The following is a 23226-nucleotide window of genomic DNA, read 5'->3' as shown; positions in this document are numbered from 1 at the left end:
AATTGATAATTGATATGAGCGAATTCAATTAAAGATAATTTAATTGACAATTGATTTAAGTCGATTTAATCGAAGATCGCCGATTGATGATTGATTTAAGGAGATATTATCCTTTGACATGAGTTTAAAAAAATTGATTTTTTTCATTTTTAATACTCTAAACCTTTTAGAATAAGTTTTTTAATATTTTGAGAATTTAAATAGCCTAAAACTCATCTAGATAATCGATTTGTGTATTTTTCTCGAAATAATATTTTCCAAAATGATTGCTATGATAATTCGTACAGTTTTAATGCGATCAACTTGAAATTTTAAGATGTTTATAACATTTATCTTTTTCGGCTGAACCACAATAAAATAAAAATTTTAACTTTTAAATTTTTGTAGTAAAAAAATAGTTATCTCTATTTCTGAATATTCTAAATTTAAGAATATTCATTTCTATTTCTGACAATAGTTCTGGCTTGTAATGTAACAGTCATTGTAAGAACTCATAAGCAATGGCCTTATAAATTTTAAACTGTCATGATACTGACACAATTTACAAGGATTTAACACATTTCCATATGAAAATATCGTGTTCGTATGCGTATGTATATATGTATGTATGTATATGTTTGTATGTTGTGTGCGTGAGGAAGAGAAGGATTATAAAATATTTCTCAATTATCTATGATTTAATGTTCAAAATCAACACGAATTGTTATTTACTTTTATGTAAATTTTGTCCTATATGCAGTGTTATGCAGAATATATATTATAAAAATAAAAATGTTTCTTTAATGCAGATTGATCCATTTTCCCCATAGAAACTAGTTATATATTCTTCATTTAAAATTTCAAATAAGAAAAAACAAGTTAATCTGTAGAGGCCTTCCACCATTACCCGCGTCGATTAAAAATTCAACAGTCCTCTTTTTTATACTTTCCGTACAGCATAGATCTTCAAAGGACATCCTAAAGACTTAATTAAAAAATCATTTCTTTAGACTTATAATTAAAAAACCATTTTAGAGCCTCTATTATTATTTCTGGATTCTTTTGAACATTCTAAGACAAAAATCCTAATATATGAAAATATCGAGGCTATAATAGTTTTCAAATTACACATTATATCTTTAATTATAATTCAAAAACTATTATTGTAGCCTCGACATTTTTGTATTTGGATTTTCATCTCAAAACCTCAACTCGCATAAATAATATATACTACTAGTGTATAAGTAAATTCGACAAGTGGTGTTATTAATAATGTAATAGTGGTGGAGAAAATTTCATTAAACTTTCAGTGAAATTTTATTGAAATTTTTTATCGAATTTACTTATTGCACTAGTGAGACTAATAATATATTTTTATGCGGGAAGACTCTGTCCTTAAGAGAAAATTCGGTAGTTGTGAAACACCCCGTACATATAAAATATATGCATATTACCTTTTATATCCACGCAGTTTGTGGATGTACTCGCACTACATTAATTTTTCGACGCTACGATAATTATCAACAGTGTCGATACTGTGATACGGAATTCGCATCATTCTAATAAAATTGATGTTGGTGTCGCTAGTGTAAAGAGTGTCACACAAAAAGGCCAGAATGGCTGCTCTTAAATTTTTCTCTGTTATAGGTTATGGTTCTGGTTCTCCACTTTGATAGTGCTTGACAGTTCGCGATTGTTCGCGATAAGCAACGATGAATAGATTCGAGTATGCTGATTCTCGCTTTATGCCAAACGAAATATATGTAAGATGCGATATGGTTGTGCGTCTCTATGACGGCGATACGAAGGTAATAATACTGTAAAAACTGCTGCGGATGAAATAATCAATTTCGTACAATAATTTGAGAAAAATGTACGTTTAGATTTCATCCGAGATAGCTAAACTTGCAGAATCAGATTTTAAGTCTGCTATCAATTTTTGATGGGAATAGAAGGGAAATAAATTTCATACGAAATCTATATGATGTATAACAATGTCGGCAAATGCTGCTAGAAATGAATAGAATCTGTTGATGTTCTGTACCAGCAGAAATAGAATCTAAATAGAATCTACTGATAACCTGATGGAAAATTTGCAGTAGAAATCGAGTAGAATCTGCTCTGTCAGTGGAATACTTGCAAGACTATTCCTTTACAATTAATGCAAGACACGATTGTATTTTTGCATGGCAAAACTAACGAGTATTACTAAGAAAATGATAACTGTTATTGGGCTTTTTCTAGCAAGGATACTGTGTAATACAGTAAATCATTTAGTCCTTATTTCACATTGGCAAACGCTATCTTACTGGAAAATGCCCATAGTTGGAAAGCACGGAATTGAACACTGTGTTATACAGTGTCGCTTGTTTACTAAAAAGCAAATTTTCAAAATCTAATACTTTAATGTAAAATACATCAATTTCTATTAATAAAACAGTTTACAATTATTTAAAATAATAAAAACGTCATTTTTAAGAATTTCTCAATACCAATAACATGATTTATAGATATAAGCATATTTTCCAACAAGGACACAGAGACATACTGTGTTTCACTATGTAAGATATATGTTGGAATAGAGTTTAATTTCATAATAATACATCAGAATGCATTGTAGTCTTTCATTCTTACTAGTATATTTAGCGTATCAATAATAGATTGATGATTTTAATGTAAACTTGTATAAATCTTTCAAAATCGATGTTTATTACAAAATAAACATGACTACCAAATAACTTTTTGAAAAGTTAGTAACACTAATATGTTTTACATGCTTGTACTTAGTTTTTACACTGTTGAGTAGTGTAACACTGTTGTCATAGTTGAAACACTTTATGTAGAATACAGTGTTACACTGTTGTCATCCATGTACATTGTTAGAAAACATCCATAGCTACAAAGTAGCAGTCTGCTCAATTTCTGCTGCTAATCTGCCATTAGATTGCATTGTGCAGATCTACATGGTTTCTGCTATCAATCTGTCATCAGTTATCAGTAGGTTCTGCTTGGTTTTTGCTGCTAATCTACTGCCTGATTACATGAAACTGTGGAACATAAGTTAAATACAAACGAAATTAATGTCAGTCTGCTAAAATGTTCTGTAATCAAATCTGTTATCAGTCTGGTGACATTCTGCTAATATTTTGCTTATCAGGACCAATTAATTATTCCAAGTTTAAGTCATATATGTAAAAATTGATACTAAAATAACTTTTATTTTGATAGACAAATTTTGAAAATGGGGAATTAATTCTAACTAGTCACAGAATACTTTGGGGCAGACCTGGTGATGTACAACGAGGTAATACCTGTTTGTCATTGTCACTTAGACATATCATTTTCTTCGAAGAAGAAAATCCTAGACCATTTTCCTTTGGGCGTAGTAAAAAGATTGTGTTGCATCTCTCTGAACCTGCTATTGGTAAGACTTTAACTATAATATAAATGAAATTGTATATGTGTGTGTATATGTTGTGAATGGAAATTATTTTATAAGTTATTTGACTGTAACGACTTACATATTTTTAGATAAGATGCCTGGTCCAGCGGATAATAGTTTGTATAATTATGTTAAATTATCATTTAAAGAAGGTCTAGACCCAAATTTTATAACGCAATTGTCTGATACAATTATGAGACGAATGTGGGAGTTTACTCCTGAAGCTGAATTAATTGTATCCAATGTGAATGATAATCAGGGAAATACAAAACTATTACCTCATATAAAAACGCGAACGGGTATTATAGGCATTGAGAGAAGTCTACAAGAAAAGCAGAAAGAAACTGACGAAAATATATCATTGGCATTTCAAGATCTTACAAAACTTATGGATATGGCTAAAGACATGGTGGCTATCTCAAAGACTATTTCAGTTAAAATAAGGGTAATTATTAATAATTCTTTCCCAAAACTGACGGATTAAGATTCTTATAATGCAGAATTCTATTGCAGGCAAGACAAGGAGATATAACGGAGGATGAAACTGTCAGGTTTAAGGCTTACTTAATGAGCTTAGGTATCGACGATCCAGTAACAAGAGATGCGTACAAGAGTAGCAATGAGTACTTTAAACAATTAGCGAAGCAACTTGCATGTATTTTGGAAGAGCCAATAAAGGTTAACAGTTTATATACTTACCGAATGTAAAGAGTAATTAAAAATATTTTAAATATATCTAATTTCAGGAAGTAGGTGGCATGATGACACTCACAGATGTTTATTGTCGTGTAAACAGAGCGAGAGGTTTGGAACTTTTATCTCCTGAAGATTTATTACATGCCAGTAGACAATTGGCGCCTTTAGGTTTACCAATTGTGTTAAGAAGTTTTGATAGCGGTGTTATGGTTCTTCAAATTTGTTCTCACAATGATAATGCTGTTGTTGATCGTATAACAGAATTGGTAAGTACTGAATAACATGATAAATCTATATAATAAACATTATTTAACTTTTTCATTGTATCTCTTATCAAATTCTTAGTTAAAAGAAAAAAAATCTATGACGGCCGAGGATCTTGCACAATCAGAGGGAATATCAATGTTATTAGCACGTGAACGATTGCTGGTTACGGAAAAGTATGGCAAAGCCTGTAGGGACGATTCGATAGAAGCTCTGAGATTCTATCCCAATCTATTTTTAGAAGAAATATCTAGTGAATAGTTTGAAGTTATTACAAATACAGGCTAGTCCCCTTATAATATAATGTATTTTAATCAATACAATTTTCTTCGAAATTATTAATAATACGAAAACATGTTTCATTATCAGATAAAAGTGAAACAGGAAACGTATTTTGATTACGTTATTTTTTTTTCTAGGTGGAAGCACTAAAAAGATATGGGGGAGGTCACCTCCACTTTTTTAAGTGGAATTAAATGATTTTTACATAGTATGATTCCCCTCTAATTATTTTGTATATAAAATGTGGTAAAGATATAAAGAAAACCAATATCATTAATAATTTCGGAAAAAATAGACTGTACTGTGATTAAAATGTACTACCCTCATTTCGAACTAATGTTAGCTATTATGTAACATATCAATGCTTAAAATTATTCATTTTTTCAAGTATTCATATGTTCAAGTTGCATTAAATTAAATGCTATTAAAATTTGTTTTGTAAAATATAAATATAATTCTTATTTTTAAGTATATTTACTTCTGTAGAGTAAATAAACTGTTTACTTCTTTATAGAGTTATAAATATATAATGCTTTTTGAACATTTTGCCTCTATTAATAATTATTTTCCTGCGCAAATTTGTAAGTAAGATATCTATAATAATCATATATAATTATACAGAATGTTCTATTTCAATTGTTTTAGGTAAATATTTTGAAAAATACGTAAGATACAAAAAAATGTCGCTGTCGCAGCATTTTAGAAGAAACTTAAATTAATAGTTGTAGAAGAATCAAGAAACAAAATATTAAATATAAAACCAATATAATTGAAAGTTTTCAATATAATTAAATAAAAATCTAATAAAATTGAGAATTTCTATTTGCCAACATCAGTTTAGCATGTGTCAAAACATCATCAATCAGCATTAATGGAAACTGCTCTGTTAAATAAGGATTGCATCGTGTATCAAGCACAGTTAAAGCTCGATATGTTTCGATCAAAATTTGCGATCTTTTTTCAAATTTACTGTAATCCTTCTCTCTATGTATTTCTTTCGCAAATAGGGCATTCTTTTCAAATATTAAATAGACACGATCTAAAAAAAATCGTAATCAAAGATGTTGAAATGTATTAAAAACTCCAAGAGCTTTCTATTGAAAGATGGACGAATTGCAATTTTGAACATCCAAAGTTCAATTTTTAGAATAAACTCTTATAAACTTGTTTTAATTCTTTTCTTTTTAATACAACGTATTTTCCGAAGTGTATTTAACTTTCGTGGCTCACCGTCTCAATTCGCAATTTTCAAAAAATGGCCCCGAACGCATGGTGCCTATTCCCGTGAAAATTCTGAGCAACAAGATGGTATATGGCGTGGTTCCCGCGCCACTTCTCTTACATCCTCTCGTCATTTGAGATGCTCCCCTCTGTCTAATGCTGTCAAGCAATTATGTTGCGTGATGTACAAAATATATTGCTATTTTCTCAAAAATAAAAAGCCGCGAGCATTTCAGCTAACTTTCGTTTTTTGCCGAGCCGCTAACAAATGTTTATCGAAATGCTCGAGGTTCGACTCAAGTTTCAGCTCGATAGTCTGGACGCACTTTTACATTTCTGGAGAAACGTGAGGCGATTGATCAATGGAACAAAGAATTAGACCAGAATTAACGCAAGCAAATTTCCTTGCGCGCATTACAGCGATCAATTTTGGAAGTTAAATGGATGTTAATGGAAAAAACGAAGAGAATATTTGGATGAGATCAATTAGGATCAATCATGAAATTTATATCGCAACTTCAACGTCGTAAGCCAAAAAAGACCCAGTTTGGAGCGCTTATGAGCGCAAGTTTTACAGCTCTTATCAATCCGGGGCTCTCCTCATGACCTATACAACGGACTGTACCCAGAACGGATGCGGGGACGGATCGGTGTCACGTGAACCCTCCGGATATACCAGCTTCCTAGTCTTGCTCACCTACTTCATCGCCATTTCGTTTCATCAAAAACGTTCGGAAATCGACCATGGTGGCGGTGGGGGTAATGATGGAAAAATTCAATGTGTATTTGTGTATATATACATGTATATGTATATGTACACATACAGGGTGTTCCCAAGAATGGATCGTAGACACTTTAAGGACATATGGAACAACAAAAAACAAGTTAGAAGGTCCGAAAACGAACGGTTGCGAAGATATCTCTTGATATTTGTCTACAAACTTCAAGCCGATTTCCGAATAAATTTCTGAGGAACAACTTATAATGAGTTCACAAGAAAAAGTTGTCCTTTTTGTAACACTTTCGCTGAGTAACCACTATTAAAAAATATTCAAATTTGAGCTAAAATTTAATAGCTTGTTTTTTTTGCAGGTGTACCTTCCTTTATTTTTCTTTATATCTACATAAAATATTCAAGAAGCCGAAATATCTTAATTTTAAAAAATAGTATGCTTAATCTTATGAATTTTCAAAGTATATACATTTTTTTTAAATAATTTATATAATTAATATTATTTTTCTTATCTTTTAATATTACATTGAAATTGCTAAACAGACATGTATTGACAACTTCTTATGTATAAATACATTAAAATTGAACTAATTAATATTTGTAACATTTTTTTAGATTAATTGCTATTTTGACAATTTTCTTATAAAAAATGTTTATCATTTTTAACTTGTTCTTGCCCGTTTTTTGCATTCTCAAGCATTTGCAATGTATCGCGAAGGAACGATACGCGCCAGTGATATATCCCACAGGCCCGCTTTTCTGCGCACGCGTCGCGCTAAGCTAGGGAATCCAATGATGCACATACGCAAAATATTATGGACGGCAAAGTTTTGGCAAATTTCCGTAGGAAATTGGAAGACCTTTCTAATAACGTCATATATTTATGTATATATACGGGGTGTCCCAAAATTGGCAATTCAAAATAACAAGAAGGTTTTTGAAAAATTAAGTAAAACGGTTATTGTTAAATTTGTATATCAAGCAATTTTTTCTGATTGTAAGATCGAAGGATTTAAATGTTACCACAATTATGTTTGGATGTGAGTATTAGTGAATATGCTAAAGTATGTTGCTCATCAGCGCTCACTATTGTATGACTCATATGGCCATTTAAACATAGTCTAATTGACCATATATAAACTCTTATTATATCTCGAAAATTATTACTTAAAATAAAAATTTAAAAATAACTTTTATTTAATTTTTGGAGAACTATCTTGTGCTATAGTATTTTGAGTCATGAATTTTGGGATATCCTGTATTCACATGCCCATTGTTTTTTAAGCGTGTCAATACTTTAATATTAATTAAACTTATCGTAAACTAAATCTGATGATTCCACAAAATTAAATATAATAAAAGTTAACGAAGTAATGGACCAACTGTGTATGTATATGTTCTGGTATTGAAATTAAGAATTTTAAAAAGTAGAATTAGAAAACAGAAACAGATATTTCCTAAAATAGGATGTATGATTAAATATTGAAAAGAAGATGGAAATAAAAGAACAAATCTTAGATTTATTTTCTTTGTACAATCAAATTTTGCACATTTTTTATTTTTTCTCTTTTTTTTCTCAATATCTAATTGTATACGTTTACGAAAAAAATCAATAAAAATTTCGAAAAAAAATACTGAAAATTGAATAAATCTTATTGAATAAACCTGAATATTTCTCTCAGTTAACCAATGAGAGGAATCTCATGTACTTCTTGGCAAATACATTTAACGACTGTTAAATGAGGATTATCCGGGAGAAATGATAATGGAAGATGACACACGTCTGCAATTGAGGGTAGTTTTGAGGAACATAAATATCGTGTGCCACACGTATTATTGAAAGAAAGTGTTTAGCATAGATATCAAATGAAATAAAAATCCTGCTAGAGATGGTAATATTAAAAAAAATTAAGATTCTTTCGCTATTACTCAAAATTTGAAATATAAATTAATTTAAACTAATTTATCATTTATGATTATTTAGCTTTAAGCTGAACTTTAATTATTTTAAAATGTAAGTTGAAGTACATTTCAAAATAATTTAAATAAACGTAACATATGTTACGTTTATTTTACATTGTTCTACATTGTTCTCTCTCTCTCTCGCAATACTTTATTTTATAATTCTACATTGTTCTACATTGTATATCATTCTACATTGTTTAATGCTTTATTTTATAAATAAATAATAAATGCAACAAAAATACTTAAATATTGAGATCTCTTTTGTTTTTCTATCAAAAACGTGGCTCGTTTTAATTTAAAAATGTCAAGAAATACATTACTATTTATTTTTTTACAAGTGACAAAATGTTTTTTGAGATATTGTAATTTTATTTTTTTGTATCCTTTATGATGAATAATTATTTCTTTGAAATCGCCATGCTATTATAATCGCCATGCTACTTTGTGTTGAAGAAAGATATTGATGATCAAATTTCGACGTAGAATATGTTCTCGTTGATAAATTCTATTTAAAAAAAATCTTTATCACAATATTTAGGACTGCACTTAAATTTTGAAAGTGCTGCATAATATATCCTACGTTTAAAGTAAAACTCACGAAGACGAAAGCACGTGCATGCACTCAGAAAAACTCGGATGAAGTTAAGCTGGTATACAGAAGAAAAATATCTATCAGTAATATTGAATCAGTAAAATATTAACAATGGGTACGATCAATGCGATGCTACAAATATTTTAAAGCAATTTTTGATTGATCAATTTGGAAAATTCTTTTTTCTAATTGGTCAACAAAAACGCTTCAAAGCATTTGTAGTAAAACTTTGACCCCGCAATATAAATCAATAATTTTACAATCTTACATGATTAGTATTGACAATATTTGAGCTCAGTTTTATGTATATTATGGACCTTATACGCGATCAATAATTCTGTCAATACCAACGAATATGACAATATATTATCAATGATGGTCTGAATTTTTTATTCTCGAGCATCAATACAGTAGAATGAGTAGAAGATACTAATGCTCCAGAATGAGGAAATTCGGCTCACTATCAATATTCTACATCAATCCATCAATATCAAAACGATCAATATTGTCAGCGTTCATTATTAATATACTTATAGCAATATTAGATACGTAAGGTCTCTATAAGTTTTTCCTGAAAGCAGAAAGGCGAAATTAGGAGACCGAAAGAAAAAAATGCAATTACGAGGACGCGGAAGAGGGAGTAAAAGAGAGGGATAGGGAAGTAGATAAATATCAACTTAATGATGATATACCGTTGCGATCTTGGCATGACCCCCTTTCTCTCATTTGCTTTTTCTCTCTCTCACTCTTCAACATATCGGCAGATAACGTTGACAGGAGTGGCGGAGAGCGTAAGGGTGCGAGGTAGATCACGGGCGGGGGAAAAGAAAAAAGGGGGAACCCACGGATTTTCTTCCTGTACGCGACGATTTCAGTTACTGCCAGTTGGCACGGTGTGTACGGAAGATCTGAGAAGACTGGACCGATCGCAGACCGATTACATAGTATCTCGCGGATACGTTGCGCTTGCAACGCAGAGAATTATTCTTCTCCATCTCCCCGTGACACTCGTGTCGTGTTCTCCAAACCAGTGCACCTACGGCAGGCAAACACAAACACACGATCGTGACCGGTGTAGATCGCATCTGAAAATTATCTCTCGAGTGGTTTTTTTTTTTTCAAAGAGTTGAGATTTCGTGATTGACAAATTAATTTTGGTTTCGGGATTGAGATCAGGCCACTTGTTATGGAGTATTGAAAATTAATTTAGCGATTTGATCAATTCAAGTTCCATCGATTACCGAAGATTTTTATCGTCAAAATCGCATGGACGATACAATACTATTTCGGCGGCGAGTAAAAAAATATTCGTGCGTCTATCAAGAGTGCCCAGGAAGTGCAGTGTATAAAAACAAATCAGACTTATTCTGCTTGTCGACATTAAGGTAAAACCGAAACTATTTTGCAGTGATTCATTCGCGACTATCTTCAGGATAGGAGAGATCCACAAGAGGTTCCATCATCGGATTTAAAAAGGTTTGTATACCGTTTGGAAATCAACATAACAAAGATATTGAATTTAAGTAGGAATTATCACTGCAAATACTGAGTAATTAGTAAATAATTAGTGACATTTGATTTGTAGATTTATTTTTAATAAATATAAAATTTGATAAAGTAGTATATGCGCCGTAAAAAATAATTACAATTAACAATAATCTATTGAACGGTCTAACTAAAGTGATCAGTTTAACGGAACTGATATATTAAAATAGTTTATTGTATTAATCGACAAAGACAGGTCAAAAAGCTGATAAGAATCTAGATGTTGATGCGCACTCAAATATAGGTTTATTGTAATAAACGATTTATTAAGATCGTAATATGTGAATATACAACAAGTAAGAGTATAATGCTTATTACGGTCGAAACTGGGGGGATCTTAGATGCTTTTTTAAATAATTCCAATATGAATTTATATACTAAATATGTAGTTATTTGAACTGCGCGCCAAAATGATTTTTCGGACTTAGGCCTGATTGCACCAACGAACGTTACTTTAATTTTAATCGTGGCTTAAACTCTCTCTCTTTCTGTCTCTCTATCAGCTTAAAAAAAAAAAGAGCTAGAGATTTTAAACTTTGCTTCAAGTCAAAGTAACGTTGGTGCAATCGGGCCTTATAAACGCAATTAAACTACTATAGTAATATTACAAATTAAATTGATAAGCAATTTAATAATTTTGATGCTCAATCTGGCATCCTATTAGAAAAATGTTAATGTACTGAAAAACTGTTTATTACTTAATTAACAGATTTATTACTTAAAATTGCTTAGAACAAAAAAATTACACTTAACGTTTTAACTATGGTTTTTGGTTTCCTTTAATAAGGAACTAACTTAAATGTGGAAACTTAAATTGCATAAACGAATGTTGCAAATCGCAAAAAACATTTAAAGCAAATTTTTGATGCCACAAATTGAATATAAATAGAGGATTTGTCGGACCATGGACATAAGACGAGAAGCAAGTACATGATAAGTTACGAGAGCAGTCCAATTATCATATTACAAATAGATGTAAGCGTAGGCGTTTAAGTTAATTATGTTTGATTTAAATTAAAGTTTTAAATTCAATATCCTGATATCATGTGAATTAAACAAATTAATTTTCAAGTATAGCATTTCAGAGGCGCGTGTTTTATTGTACTTAAAACTGTCAAGTCTCTCTTATGCCACGTGCTCATAAATACTTTGCTCTATGTCTGTACTTGTTGTAAAAACAGTTATAACATTTCGTGTAGAAAGAAAATTCGCGGCACTTTCCGCCGAGACAAGATCCGTGACAGGTGACGACAATGAAAATTCCGGTGCGACACGCGGAACGCCACATCCTCGGCTGATTAGAATATAGCTGTTTTTTATGAGCGTGGAAGAGGAAGAGGGAGCTGGGATGAGTGGCGGTGGTGGGAAGGGAGGAGCAAGGAAACACGTACCATCGCGATATTTATTATATGGACCCTCTGCCGGACATTTGTATTTAACGTACCAACGGGCCATCGTCCACCCTTCTTCTTTTACGTACCTCAGAGAATATCTTGCTTTTCTTGCGGGATTCTTCGCGAGTCTCCGTTGATTCAGTGAAATTCTTGTTTGTGATTCAAGTTTGATTGAAATTAAATCAAGTATTTTATTGTGACTTGCTGTCAGTTTGGAGAAAAGTGTTTGATATTATAAACGTAGATTGCTAGAAATGATTTTAAAGATATGCTTTTAGCATCAATTTGAAAAGCGTTATTGAAAACAATTAATAATTGTGAAATTGACACAATTAACGCAAACTAACATTTATCAAGTATTGATATTGATTTTTTAATTTAACGTTAAATACATTTTACAGACAAATGTAGAATTAACTAACATAACTGAAGTGTTTTGTATTTCTATAGAACAATTGAAATTATTGCATTGACAATAATAATTGCAATTATTCCTTTGAATTCTTCTTTATCGCAGAGATAATAATTTTAAATATATAATATAAATAAAATCATATATATTATATTAATATTGATGAGGAATTTTTTTGTAAATATGCAATATTCATTTCCACAATAACTTCAGTAATTCTTTTATTGACGTACCCATGTATTAAAATATATGACTTATGTTATCAATTAATGACACAATTACAAATTTATTTTTAATACTATAACATATTGTAATTTAGACAAACTTTTTCCAATAATTATTGAGGACATAGTTTAATTATCTGATAGAAAAACGCATACTCTTAGCCGATTGCTCTCTCAATAGTCCACTTTAATACTCATTATCAATCAGCTTTTTTCGATATTTAGAAGTATTTATTTTTGACACAAATGTTCGATTTTGAACGTTTTCCGCATTTTCTTGACGACAGAAGAACATCTGGAGTTTACAAAGAACAAGAATTGTGGCACTTTTTAAAATAGAAAAAGATGAAAATTTTAATGTTGCATCTCAACGCTGATATATTTTACGTGTTACAATTATTAAGCATCGTTCAGTAAGTTGAAAAAACTTGTCTTAAGTTTTCATAATTTAAAAGTAAAAAAGGAAGAAAGAGCGTTGGTTTAGAAAAAGCTTCTATTTGCACATTCGCAGATCTAAAGTAAAAAATTTTTTGAATTTTCTTCTTTTTTCATGCAATATGTATATATCATAGTTGTTTATTTAAGATTTGTCGAATATTATATCTTCAAGAAAGCAAAAGAAATATAATATGAACTGCGCTATCAATATAAGAAATATAATATGAACTGGGCTATCAATATAAGAAATATAATATGGATTCGAATACAGTCAACGAAAATGAGAGAGAGGAGCATGAAGGCGGCCATCTCCCTTTTATTCTCTCTCCCATTATACGGTCGAATAGAAAGAGATAAGACTGACCGTCTTCGTTTCCTGTCACTCATTTTTGTCGACTAATTTGACACACGGATGGCGCAGTCCATACTCTATCACTTTGGAGAAAGCAACTTATACAATTCGTTTCACAGATATTGTGTTATGTCTCCTTACCATCTTCGCATTTGAAACGACACTGATACACTCGATAATCGACCGGAGTGCATACACGAGCAGAGAATATCGAAAGAACACTGTGTGTGCCAATTACGAAAGCTTTAATCATGACAGAAGCATCACGAGATCCTGAAGTGGCTGATTCAGAAAACACTGACAACGGCAGGACAACGTTAAATCTAACTTGTTCAACATCCAACAAGAAACCTCTTCCAGATCGTGGAACATGGAGCACCAAGCTGGATTTTATCCTCAGTGTGGTAATGCATCATTATATATTCAAATCTTTTATTCAACGCATCATTTTTTAAAACATATATTAATGTTGCCAAGTATAATTATTAATAAAAAGTATCAGGGCAAGACGATATTACAAAACAAAATGCTTTAAATTTTCAAATATATTTCTATGAATATCAAATTGAAAGAGAGAGAGAGAGAGAGAGAGAATATGCAAAAAAAAACAGTTAATCATTTAAAAAATATAAAGATATTAGCACTAATTGTGCTTCGATTTTACCATTTCTTCATTATTTCTTCAAGGTCGGCCTGGCAATCGGTCTTGGTAATGTCTGGCGATTTCCATACCTATGCTATAAAAACGGTGGTGGTGCTTTCCTAATACCCTACTTCTTGACACTGTTTCTGGCCGGTATACCCATGTTTTTCATGGAACTGGCTCTCGGGCAAATGCTCACGGTAGGCGGCCTCGGAGTTTTCAAAATAGCGCCACTCTTTAAGGGCATCGGTTATGCCGCCGCTGTCATGTCCTGTTGGATGAATGTCTATTACATCGTTATCCTAGCCTGGGCGATTTTTTATTTTTTCATGTCAATGCGCAGTGGTGAGCACATTGAATTTATCTACACCGAAAAATTCTTTTTCTTATAATATCTCGGACATTTTTCATTTAATGACAATGATGAAGAACAAAAATAAAAGATTTTATTCATTGAGTCTTTCTTGTACAATCCGTAGAATTGCCTTGGGGAAGCTGTCACAATGACTGGAACACCAAGAATTGCGTGAATCCTTACGACAGAAGTTCGTTGGTTTGCTGGAACGAGATCTCGGCGAGGAACGGTAGCAAGATCGTCAAGATGTGCACACTCAATCATATTAATGTGACAGTAACGGAGCTTACGGATCCTGTGAAGGAGTTTTGGGAGTCAGTATTAATACAATTTTCCATTTACTTTCGAGTACGTTCCAAGTAGCAGACACACAAAATTTAGTTTAGACATTAGATTTTGATCATTTATAGATTATTATTGACATCACTAACTGATGTTTTCAAGACATTAAAATGACGGTTTCATGTCATAGATAAATCACATCATACTCAAGGTGATAAAATGGCAATATATACATATATGATCAAAAAGGAAATAAGTTCACCGCGGTTACTTATCCCAAATCATTATCTAGCACTGCTTAACTTCTATGATTGTACGGAACTAATCCTGATTAGCTAACGTGCGCTAATTATTGATATTAGACTTCTTCCCCATATATTTATAACATTTGAGCAATATTTAGAAATTTTTAAGTAACAAAAAAAATAAAAATTATCCTCAGTGGATCGCTTTAAAGTAATTGATAAAAAAAAAACGTTTGCGCATGGCTTCCATGATTGAATAGGTTTTGTCTCGTCTGAAACAACAAATTCAAAATGATTTTTAATTAATATACTTTGGCTATAGCATTTTCCATTGCAATATTACAATGCAATATAGCAGAAATATTGAAAAAATATTACTGAGATATCACAGTAATATTACAATGTCCACTAAAATTAATCATAAAAATATTACTGTGATATATCACAGTCGTAATATGTAATATTACGTAATGTTTCTGTGATGTTTATATTTATTATATAATATTTATTGCGAATAATTAAATAATTTTTGTGAATTGAAAAAAATTATTGAATTGATACTTTTAATGTTGTTTTAAAAATTGCTCTATATGTTAATTAGAAAACAATATTAATTGTCAACACAATAACTATTATAACATTCTAATTAAAAGTTATTACCGTCGTTCATTATTTATTTATATTAAAAAGTTGTTCACGAAAGAAATTTTATGGAATTAACGTAATCTTTTAATCGTGAATGTAATAACAATGAAAATAAAGAATCCTGTCTCGCATGTGATTATTTTGAGATTATGTGATAGCAATTGATATAACTTATATAATAAATGAATACAGTTCAACCGTACTTACTATTCAATAATATGTGAACTTGCTTCCCTTATCATATCGTTAATGCGGTGGGATGATATTGCATAATTAATGCATTGTTTATTTGATAATTATAATACGTATATATGAGTTACACATAGCTGATGTGGCTGCACGTAAAAACATCTAGATATTCGCGTCATCTCGCACGTGCGCTCATAATTCCTCATAAATTCTCAGATTCCAATTCAAAATATTAAGTCTCGAAGTTTCATTATAATGAATTTTTGAAGAATACTTCAAGACGAACTGTTTGTGGTTAATTCTTCAAGAATTCTTCACGTATTCCTTTTTCAAATTCGACATGTATATTCTTTAAAATAAATTCTCTATAAACTTCTATTTGCCACTGTGCTATTTGAGGAGGGATTGAATAATTATAAATGTCATTCTTCTACTTAGACGATATGTTGCCACAATAACACTGATATCCCAGTGAGAAATGACAATGAAATCGACATCGATTTTATGATTTCGACGTCGAATCGACATCGATTCCATTATCGTTTCTCACTACAACAATATTACTGTGATATACATATTATATAACAACATTACTGTGATATATTGTAACAATATTATTGTGATATGTTGCGACAATACTTTTGAGGCTTTTGCGGATGTTTTCTTTAGAGGGTTATTAAAAAACCCCCAAAGGGTTCACGGGTTATCGCCGTCTCGTGATTCATTACTAATGCCAACGTTTCCTTGCCGTTCACTTCATCAAGATGGGGAATGCACTGATACTGAACTGCTCCTCCGGAGGATTCCCTTTATATAAACTCTGTTAAGGGGTGTTTGGGGGGGGGGGAAGGATTAAACCTGCTGTCTCTAAGATATTTATTTAATTATAATTATTACTTAAGAAAAAGAACAATTAATAATTATATGACATAAAAATGATATTTTGTGTTAATATATCCTCACAGGAGTATTACGTTTATTTCACATTATTATTTAGTTAATTGATGAAAGATAATGATCTTAAATCGATGTTATGACGATGATACTTATTAGTAACTACTTAAATAATCACAATTGCATTGAGAAGAATTTTGTATATATTAGTACGAACATGCTTTTATTTTGTATATATTAGTACGAACAAGTATTTTAATTTGACGTAAAAATGAAGTATGCTTGCTATCTGAAGTAAAGTACGTAATTTACGCATTTCTATCAACGTTGGCTTATATCAAGTAGAATAATACTATACTTTTAAAGAATACTTTTAAAGTATTACTATCTGTACATTAAATATTTAGTTTTAATAATTCGTAATTGTATTTTCCGTCTCTAATTTTTCAGACGTCGAGCCTTGCAAATCAGTGATGGTATTGAGTCCATGGGCAATATTCGATGGGAATTAGCGGGTACATTGTTATTGGTGTGGATAATTTGCTATTTTTGCATCTGGAAAGGTGTCAAGTGGACTGGCAAAGTTGTCTATTTCACATCCCTCTTTCCATACGTGTTACTCACTGTTCTTCTGATCCGTGGTATTACACTACCCGGCGCTATGGAAGGCATTCGATTTTATATTAGTCCAAACTTGTCTAAGCTACGGGAATCCGAGGTAAGTTATTTTCTTTTATTAATTTTTGAAGCTACTTTGTTTTTAAGAGTATTCTATAAATTATTTTATATATATAGTAGCGTAGTTAGTACTGGACCAGTATTGTATCGGTATTCAATTCCCTCTTGAATTTATTATTAATTGTAACTCAAGTATAGCATACACGGGCAGTATTAAATTAAGAAGGTTTATCAGGGTATATTGAAAACATGTTCTATAAAAAAAGGTATCTTTTAATAGCATCCTAATAATATTATTTGAAATAAGTGATCTAAGGACACTTTAAGAATATTCCAGATTCTGTTTTTGTGATGCATTCATACAAAATAAAATTCGTAGGTATGGATCGATGCAGTGACACAAATCTTTTTTTCGTACGGTCTCGGACTCGGCACCCTGGTGGCTCTCGGTAGTTACAACAAATTCACCAACAACGTTTACAAGGACGCTCTAATCGTTTGCTCCGTTAACTCCTCCACTAGCATGTTCGCGGGTTTTGTGATATTCTCGGTAGTTGGTTTCATGGCGCACGAACAGCAGAAACCGGTCGCCGAAGTAGCCGCTTCCGGACCAGGATTGGCCTTCTTGGCTTATCCATCGGCTGTTCTTCAACTGCCGGGTGCTCCGCTTTGGTCATGCCTATTTTTCTTCATGCTGCTGCTCATTGGACTTGACTCCCAATTCTGCACAATGGAAGGCTTCGTTACGGCTATGGTATTCTCTTGAAAAGCACGGCAATTTTGTTTTTCATATTTACATTTTCTTTTTTGTATCACTTAATAAAGTCATCAAATTTCGAAAACTTATATTTTTAAATATAAGAAATAAAAAAAATAAACATTAATAGAAAAAATTAAGGAATTGGATAGATTTACTTTTCTCCTTAGATTATATCGTTTAAGACTTAAAATATTTAACTTAATTTTCGACTGTAATTTTAAGATTGCTCGATTTTTTTTTCAGGTGGACGAATGGCCGCAGCTGTTACGACGTCGCAAGGAGTTGTTTATCGCCATCGTGTGCGCCCTGTCTTATCTCATCGGATTGTCATGTATTTCTCAAGGTGGCATGTACGTTTTCCAAATCCTTGATTCGTACGCTGTCTCCGGCTTCTGCTTACTCTTTCTTATATTTTTCGAGTGCATATCAATCAGTTGGGCGTTTGGCGTAAATCGATTTTATGACGCCCTTCGCGATATGATCGGATACTATCCCCTTATGTGGTGGAAATTTTGCTGGGTAGTGACTACACCGATGATTTGCGTTGTAAGTACAATAAGATTATTTATTGTGTATATCTGAGAAGGGTCAAATGATTTGAACCGACTGCTTTCGCCTTGATTATCTTGATTAATGTGCAAACACTTCAGATAATATGATTCGCTAATTTTAAATACTTATTCAGAAACTATTATGTGTGTATACATATATATAAAATTATGTACATATATAATATTTATCATTTAATTTGAATTTAGGGCGTATTTGTCTTCAATCTAGTTCAGTGGACACCTATAAAGTATCTAGATTATGAATACCCGTGGTGGTCGCATGTGTTAGGCTGGTTTACAGCGCTATCTTCCATGCTATGCATACCTGGATATATGGTTTATGCCTGGATGACTACAACAGGTGATAATAGGACGGTAAGTACACATAAAAAATTGGGGAAGAAATTTATTTAAAATATATTTTATTTAATACAACTATTTCTTTCTTACAGAAATACAAATTGTTAATTAAGATAGAGGATGATGTCGCGGCTCTACGAACAAAGATGGGTCAACCACCAGTCGAGCTAACGCCCCTATAATCTCGCTTCGATAGGCAGTGCACAAGCCCGCCTAAATCAATAATACAATTGTTTGTTATCATTTTGTAATTAATTGGTCAATTGCAAAGCATTAATAAGGATTTAAAGTAATGAATTCCTAATCTTTAAAATCGGGGGAGTGACTTAAACAAATTTTTTAATGAAAATTCTAAAGATTATTTTCCTTATTCGCTTATGAAAGCAAAGTAAAGCTACTTGGAAATAAAAATGGGATGGGAAATAATCCAAATGTTTCCTATATCGATTTTTAATTTTGCTAATTTCTCTTAATATATTCGTTTTTTATAGGATATTGTGCTAACGGTTACTATAAAAGAACACACACGGCTGCGATAAGTCGTCGACATATGGTGTTCTTCATTCAAAACACGATTTGACGCGAAGCGGAGAGCCAGCAATTAAATAAACGCCGGAAATGAACACACCCGACACTGCCCTCGGTTCCCCTCTTTTCACCCAGTCGACAAAAAGCTTCGCTGGCTTTGTACATAAATTATTTATTTGTCATCGTGTAACTATCATAACTGCCGCAGAATAGGTGACGCAGAAAATCGCGAACATCCACGACATTCTGGCTGAATTGTCAAATTCATCTTAGGATTAAATGCAATATATCGGAATGAATATCCGATTGCATCATCATTGCATTGAAGCTATTTAAAACTTAATTTATTGGATTAATTTATATTCTAAAATAATATCCTGTTTGTGCACAGGATACCAAGTATTCTCCTCTCTTTGAAGATAGTTTTAAGGACCTAAGTTACACGTGATTTCTTTATAGATAGTTGCCGAATTTATTGCCAGACTATCGCGTGCTCATAACATTCATAGTGAGTGATAGTTAAGTTAATTGTTAGTGCTAAATGATATCGGTACAACCAGCTCTCACATGGTAGCAATACCCGATATCATTCATCAAACTTATATCTAATAGCCGTATGCACGTTCGCATTTATTTTTACACCTATATTTTAGCATCAATTTAACGCCGTAATTAGCGAACAAAGTGTGCCTACATCTTTCTTTTCGAAGATTGTAATAAATTTCATTATTATTATTATTATTATTTTATTATTATCATTAATTTTCGATTAATGTAATGCGGAACTATGCTTCTTCTATGTAACACTATAACCATGAATTATTGTAAGTGACAAATACAACGACATAGTATCCGTAGATATATTAAAAATCTTTATGACTAAATCTTCGCTATTTGCGAATGATTTGTATTAATAACACAGAGTTACAAATTTTAACTTTATGATGCTATCCTGGAAAGAAAAGTAATTTCTTAAAGTTTTTGAACCACTATTGAATTTGAATTCGCAAGTAATAATGTTCTGTTATAATAGTATAAGAAAGAACAGACTTAGGACTTCAACACAACGATGATCATAACTGAGTCGTGAATCGTAGTCGTAGGTCGCAACGTTTTGGTCAACCTACAACTACGACTTACGTTCCACAATTTAGTTACGGTCATCTTTGTGCTTAGATCCTAAATGTGCTTAATTAAATGATAGTCGATATTTCTTTATTTAATGCGACTGAAGCAATATATGCATAAAACCTTAAACACAATGTGAGGCAACATCGATAAGAACCTGGGAAAAATTGTTATATATATGAACATATTTTATATATAGTAATTGTATAAAATATGTCAGTTTTTTATATAATTATATATAATTATATATGTGGAACATTTTTTCTCGGGAACAGCGGTAGAAATAATATAGAAATAAGCGATAATAAATTGTCGCCTTCATTGCACAACGCCGCGAAAGAAATAAAGGCCAACCAATCAGATAGATTGTAGTCTACACTTCCATCTGCTTCGAACGTCTAAAGTTAACAAATTGCGGTATTATATCAAAACGTTCAAAATCGCTTTTGACTGAATACTTTTTCGGCAAATTTTGGTAAATATGTTTTATAGTATTTTAACATTTTTTAAATTGAAATATTACAGAGAAAATACTTCTGAAACATATTTATATATGCATACATTGTTCTATATGTTACATTTTCATGCAAATTATATTTAGGTAAGATGGAAGATCAATTGATACTTATCTGTACAATGCAAGTAACTATGCTGGTATTGTACATTGTATGGAAGGCAAAAAGAGCAAGCGTTGGAGAAACCGGATGGAGGGTACGTCCTATAGAGAAGAAACATCCAGAGTATGGCGACTTCTCAACTCTATTTTTGGAGTTAAAAAAAGATCCGGATCTCTTCTTCCGATACACAAGAATGGACGTCCCTTCATTTTATGAACTGTTTTGACTGATGGGGCCGTATTTGAAAAAAATAAATATAAGATCATCGATATATCCAAAACAGTATCTCCACAATAACATTGAGGTACATTTCCGTTTCAACTGTTAGATTATATTTAATTTATTTAATTATTTATCATTTAATTATGTTTCAACAATAAGCTAATAATTAATACAATGTATTAATTTGTTACAGATATTTGGCAACCGGAGACCAAATGCTGTCTATGGCTCTAGCTTACAGAGTCGGAGAGGCCACTGTTCGTATGATTGTTAAAGAAATATGTTATAGAAAATGTTTTAATGCCAATCTATATGAAACGTCTGAGAAGTTGAATGGAAAGAAATCTATTTAGATTTTTTAAGATTGTGGAATTTGCTAAATTGTGTTAGAGCGATTGATAGCAAGCACATAACGATTCAGGCACCTCCGAACTCTGGATCTATACATTTCAATTACAAGAAGACATTTAGCTTCGTATTGATGTCAGATATAGATTTACGCTGTTAGATGTAGGTGCGTATGGTAGCGATAACGGTGAAGAAATTTTGTCGAGATCGACATTTGGAAAAGCAATATATGGAGATATGTTGAATTTACCAAGAGGGACAGCTCGTCGCTCAGAAAGCGATCAGAAAATACCTTCCTATATTTTACTAGTGACGAAGCCTTTCAAATGTCTATCAATGTAATGCGACCTTATCTGGGCAGGTTTTAGATGACTAAAAACGTATTTCCAACTATCGTTTATCACGAGCCAGAGAACAATAAAAAATACTTTTGGAATTTTTACAGCTAGATAAAGGATATTCCGACAACCAATTTATGCTAATCCAGATATCGTGATATTGATAAACTTGTGCTAGCAGTAATGTATTTGCACAATTTTTTGAAAACGAAAGACAATTGATGAGCGAGCGCACCGCAGGAGCAAAAATATTCTCCTCAATTAACAGATAGATCAACTGGAATAGGAGAAATAATCGAAGGTGAATGGCGGCTATAATCGCAAAGTGATCATATACATAAGACTCATTGGAAATTGCGGAGTACATGGAGCTACAAGAGAGGCTTATACAATGCGAAATACTCTAGCGTCATACTTCATGACACTTGCTGGTGAAGTTATATACAAATACGAATATATACACCAAGAATGACATCGTGATGTGACATGAAATTGATTTTTAATATATTATATATTTCACATGAAATAAAAATATTATTAACAATTATAAAATTAATTTTGTTCAAAAATTCAATTTTGGCGTCATGATATTTATGTTCTTTTCAAATAAATTTTTTAAAATGTATTTCAAATTTTTCGTACATGGATATATATAAATATGTATATATTGCATATATTTATACGTACATGTAAACATACGTAAATATGCATAAATATCCCCCCCCCCCCATAAACGTATATAATTATATATTAAATGTCCAATACGTGTTCAATGTACATCTTCCTTCCTTTGTAAAATTATTTTTTAGTATACTAAAAATAATAATAAGAAAACATAAAAAATAGTTAAAAGGATAATTTTCGCTGTTGTCTTTTTTAGAAAAAAATCAAGTTTGGAAAAATG

The 23226-nt window shown here is 31.6% G+C and overlaps 2 protein-coding genes across 3 annotated transcripts; both read left to right on the top strand.

Annotated features, from left to right (window-relative positions):
• Window positions 1–1691: 1691 nt before the first annotated feature.
• Vps36 (vacuolar protein sorting 36) lies at window positions 1692–4891 on the top strand. Its single transcript, XM_018506770.1, has 7 exons — window positions 1692–1787; window positions 3208–3403; window positions 3511–3866; window positions 3935–4099; window positions 4168–4383; window positions 4463–4664; window positions 4801–4891. The coding sequence occupies exons 1-6, from the start codon at window positions 1692–1694 to the stop codon at window positions 4640–4642; spliced, it is 1209 nt and encodes a 402-aa protein (XP_018362272.1). The 3' UTR covers window positions 4643–4664; window positions 4801–4891.
• A 5178-nt stretch (window positions 4892–10069) lies between these two features.
• On the top strand, window positions 10070–19359 carry Gat-a (GABA neurotransmitter transporter-1A). Of its 2 annotated transcripts, XM_018506697.1 has the most exons (9): window positions 10070–10650; window positions 13659–13943; window positions 14227–14527; window positions 14662–14851; window positions 17243–17510; window positions 17850–18224; window positions 18474–18776; window positions 18989–19156; window positions 19234–19323. In XM_018506697.1, the coding sequence occupies exons 2-9, from the start codon at window positions 13791–13793 to the stop codon at window positions 19321–19323; spliced, it is 1848 nt and encodes a 615-aa protein (XP_018362199.1). In that variant the 5' UTR covers window positions 10070–10650; window positions 13659–13790. The 2 variants fall into 2 exon arrangements, with proteins under 2 accessions (XP_018362199.1, XP_018362200.1); XM_018506698.1 differs by lacking the exon at window positions 10070–10650 and having other exon boundaries at window positions 13791–13943; window positions 19234–19359.
• The last annotated feature ends 3867 nt before the right edge of the window (window positions 19360–23226 follow it).

Source organism: Trachymyrmex cornetzi, unplaced genomic scaffold (genome assembly GCF_001594075.2).
Source record: "Trachymyrmex cornetzi isolate Tcor2-1 unplaced genomic scaffold, Tcor1.1 scaffold23, whole genome shotgun sequence".
NCBI lineage: Eukaryota > Metazoa > Arthropoda > Insecta > Hymenoptera > Formicidae > Trachymyrmex > Trachymyrmex cornetzi.
This window is presented reverse-complemented; position numbering and strand designations above follow the sequence as displayed.

Coding starts and splice junctions, on each gene's coding strand:
- Vps36 (XM_018506770.1), top strand. CDS start 1,692: ATGAATAGATTCGAGTATGCTGATTCTCGCTTTATGCCAAACGAAATA. Junction 4,100..4,167: donor TTTTGGAAGAGCCAATAAAG/GTTAACAGTTTA, acceptor ATCTAATTTCAG/GAAGTAGGTGGCATGATGAC. Junction 4,384..4,462: donor TTGATCGTATAACAGAATTG/GTAAGTACTGAA, acceptor TCAAATTCTTAG/TTAAAAGAAAAAAAATCTAT.
- Gat-a (XM_018506698.1), top strand. CDS start 13,791: ATGACAGAAGCATCACGAGATCCTGAAGTGGCTGATTCAGAAAACACT. Junction 13,944..14,226: donor TGGATTTTATCCTCAGTGTG/GTAATGCATCAT, acceptor TATTTCTTCAAG/GTCGGCCTGGCAATCGGTCT. Junction 17,511..17,849: donor CTAAGCTACGGGAATCCGAG/GTAAGTTATTTT, acceptor TAAAATTCGTAG/GTATGGATCGATGCAGTGAC.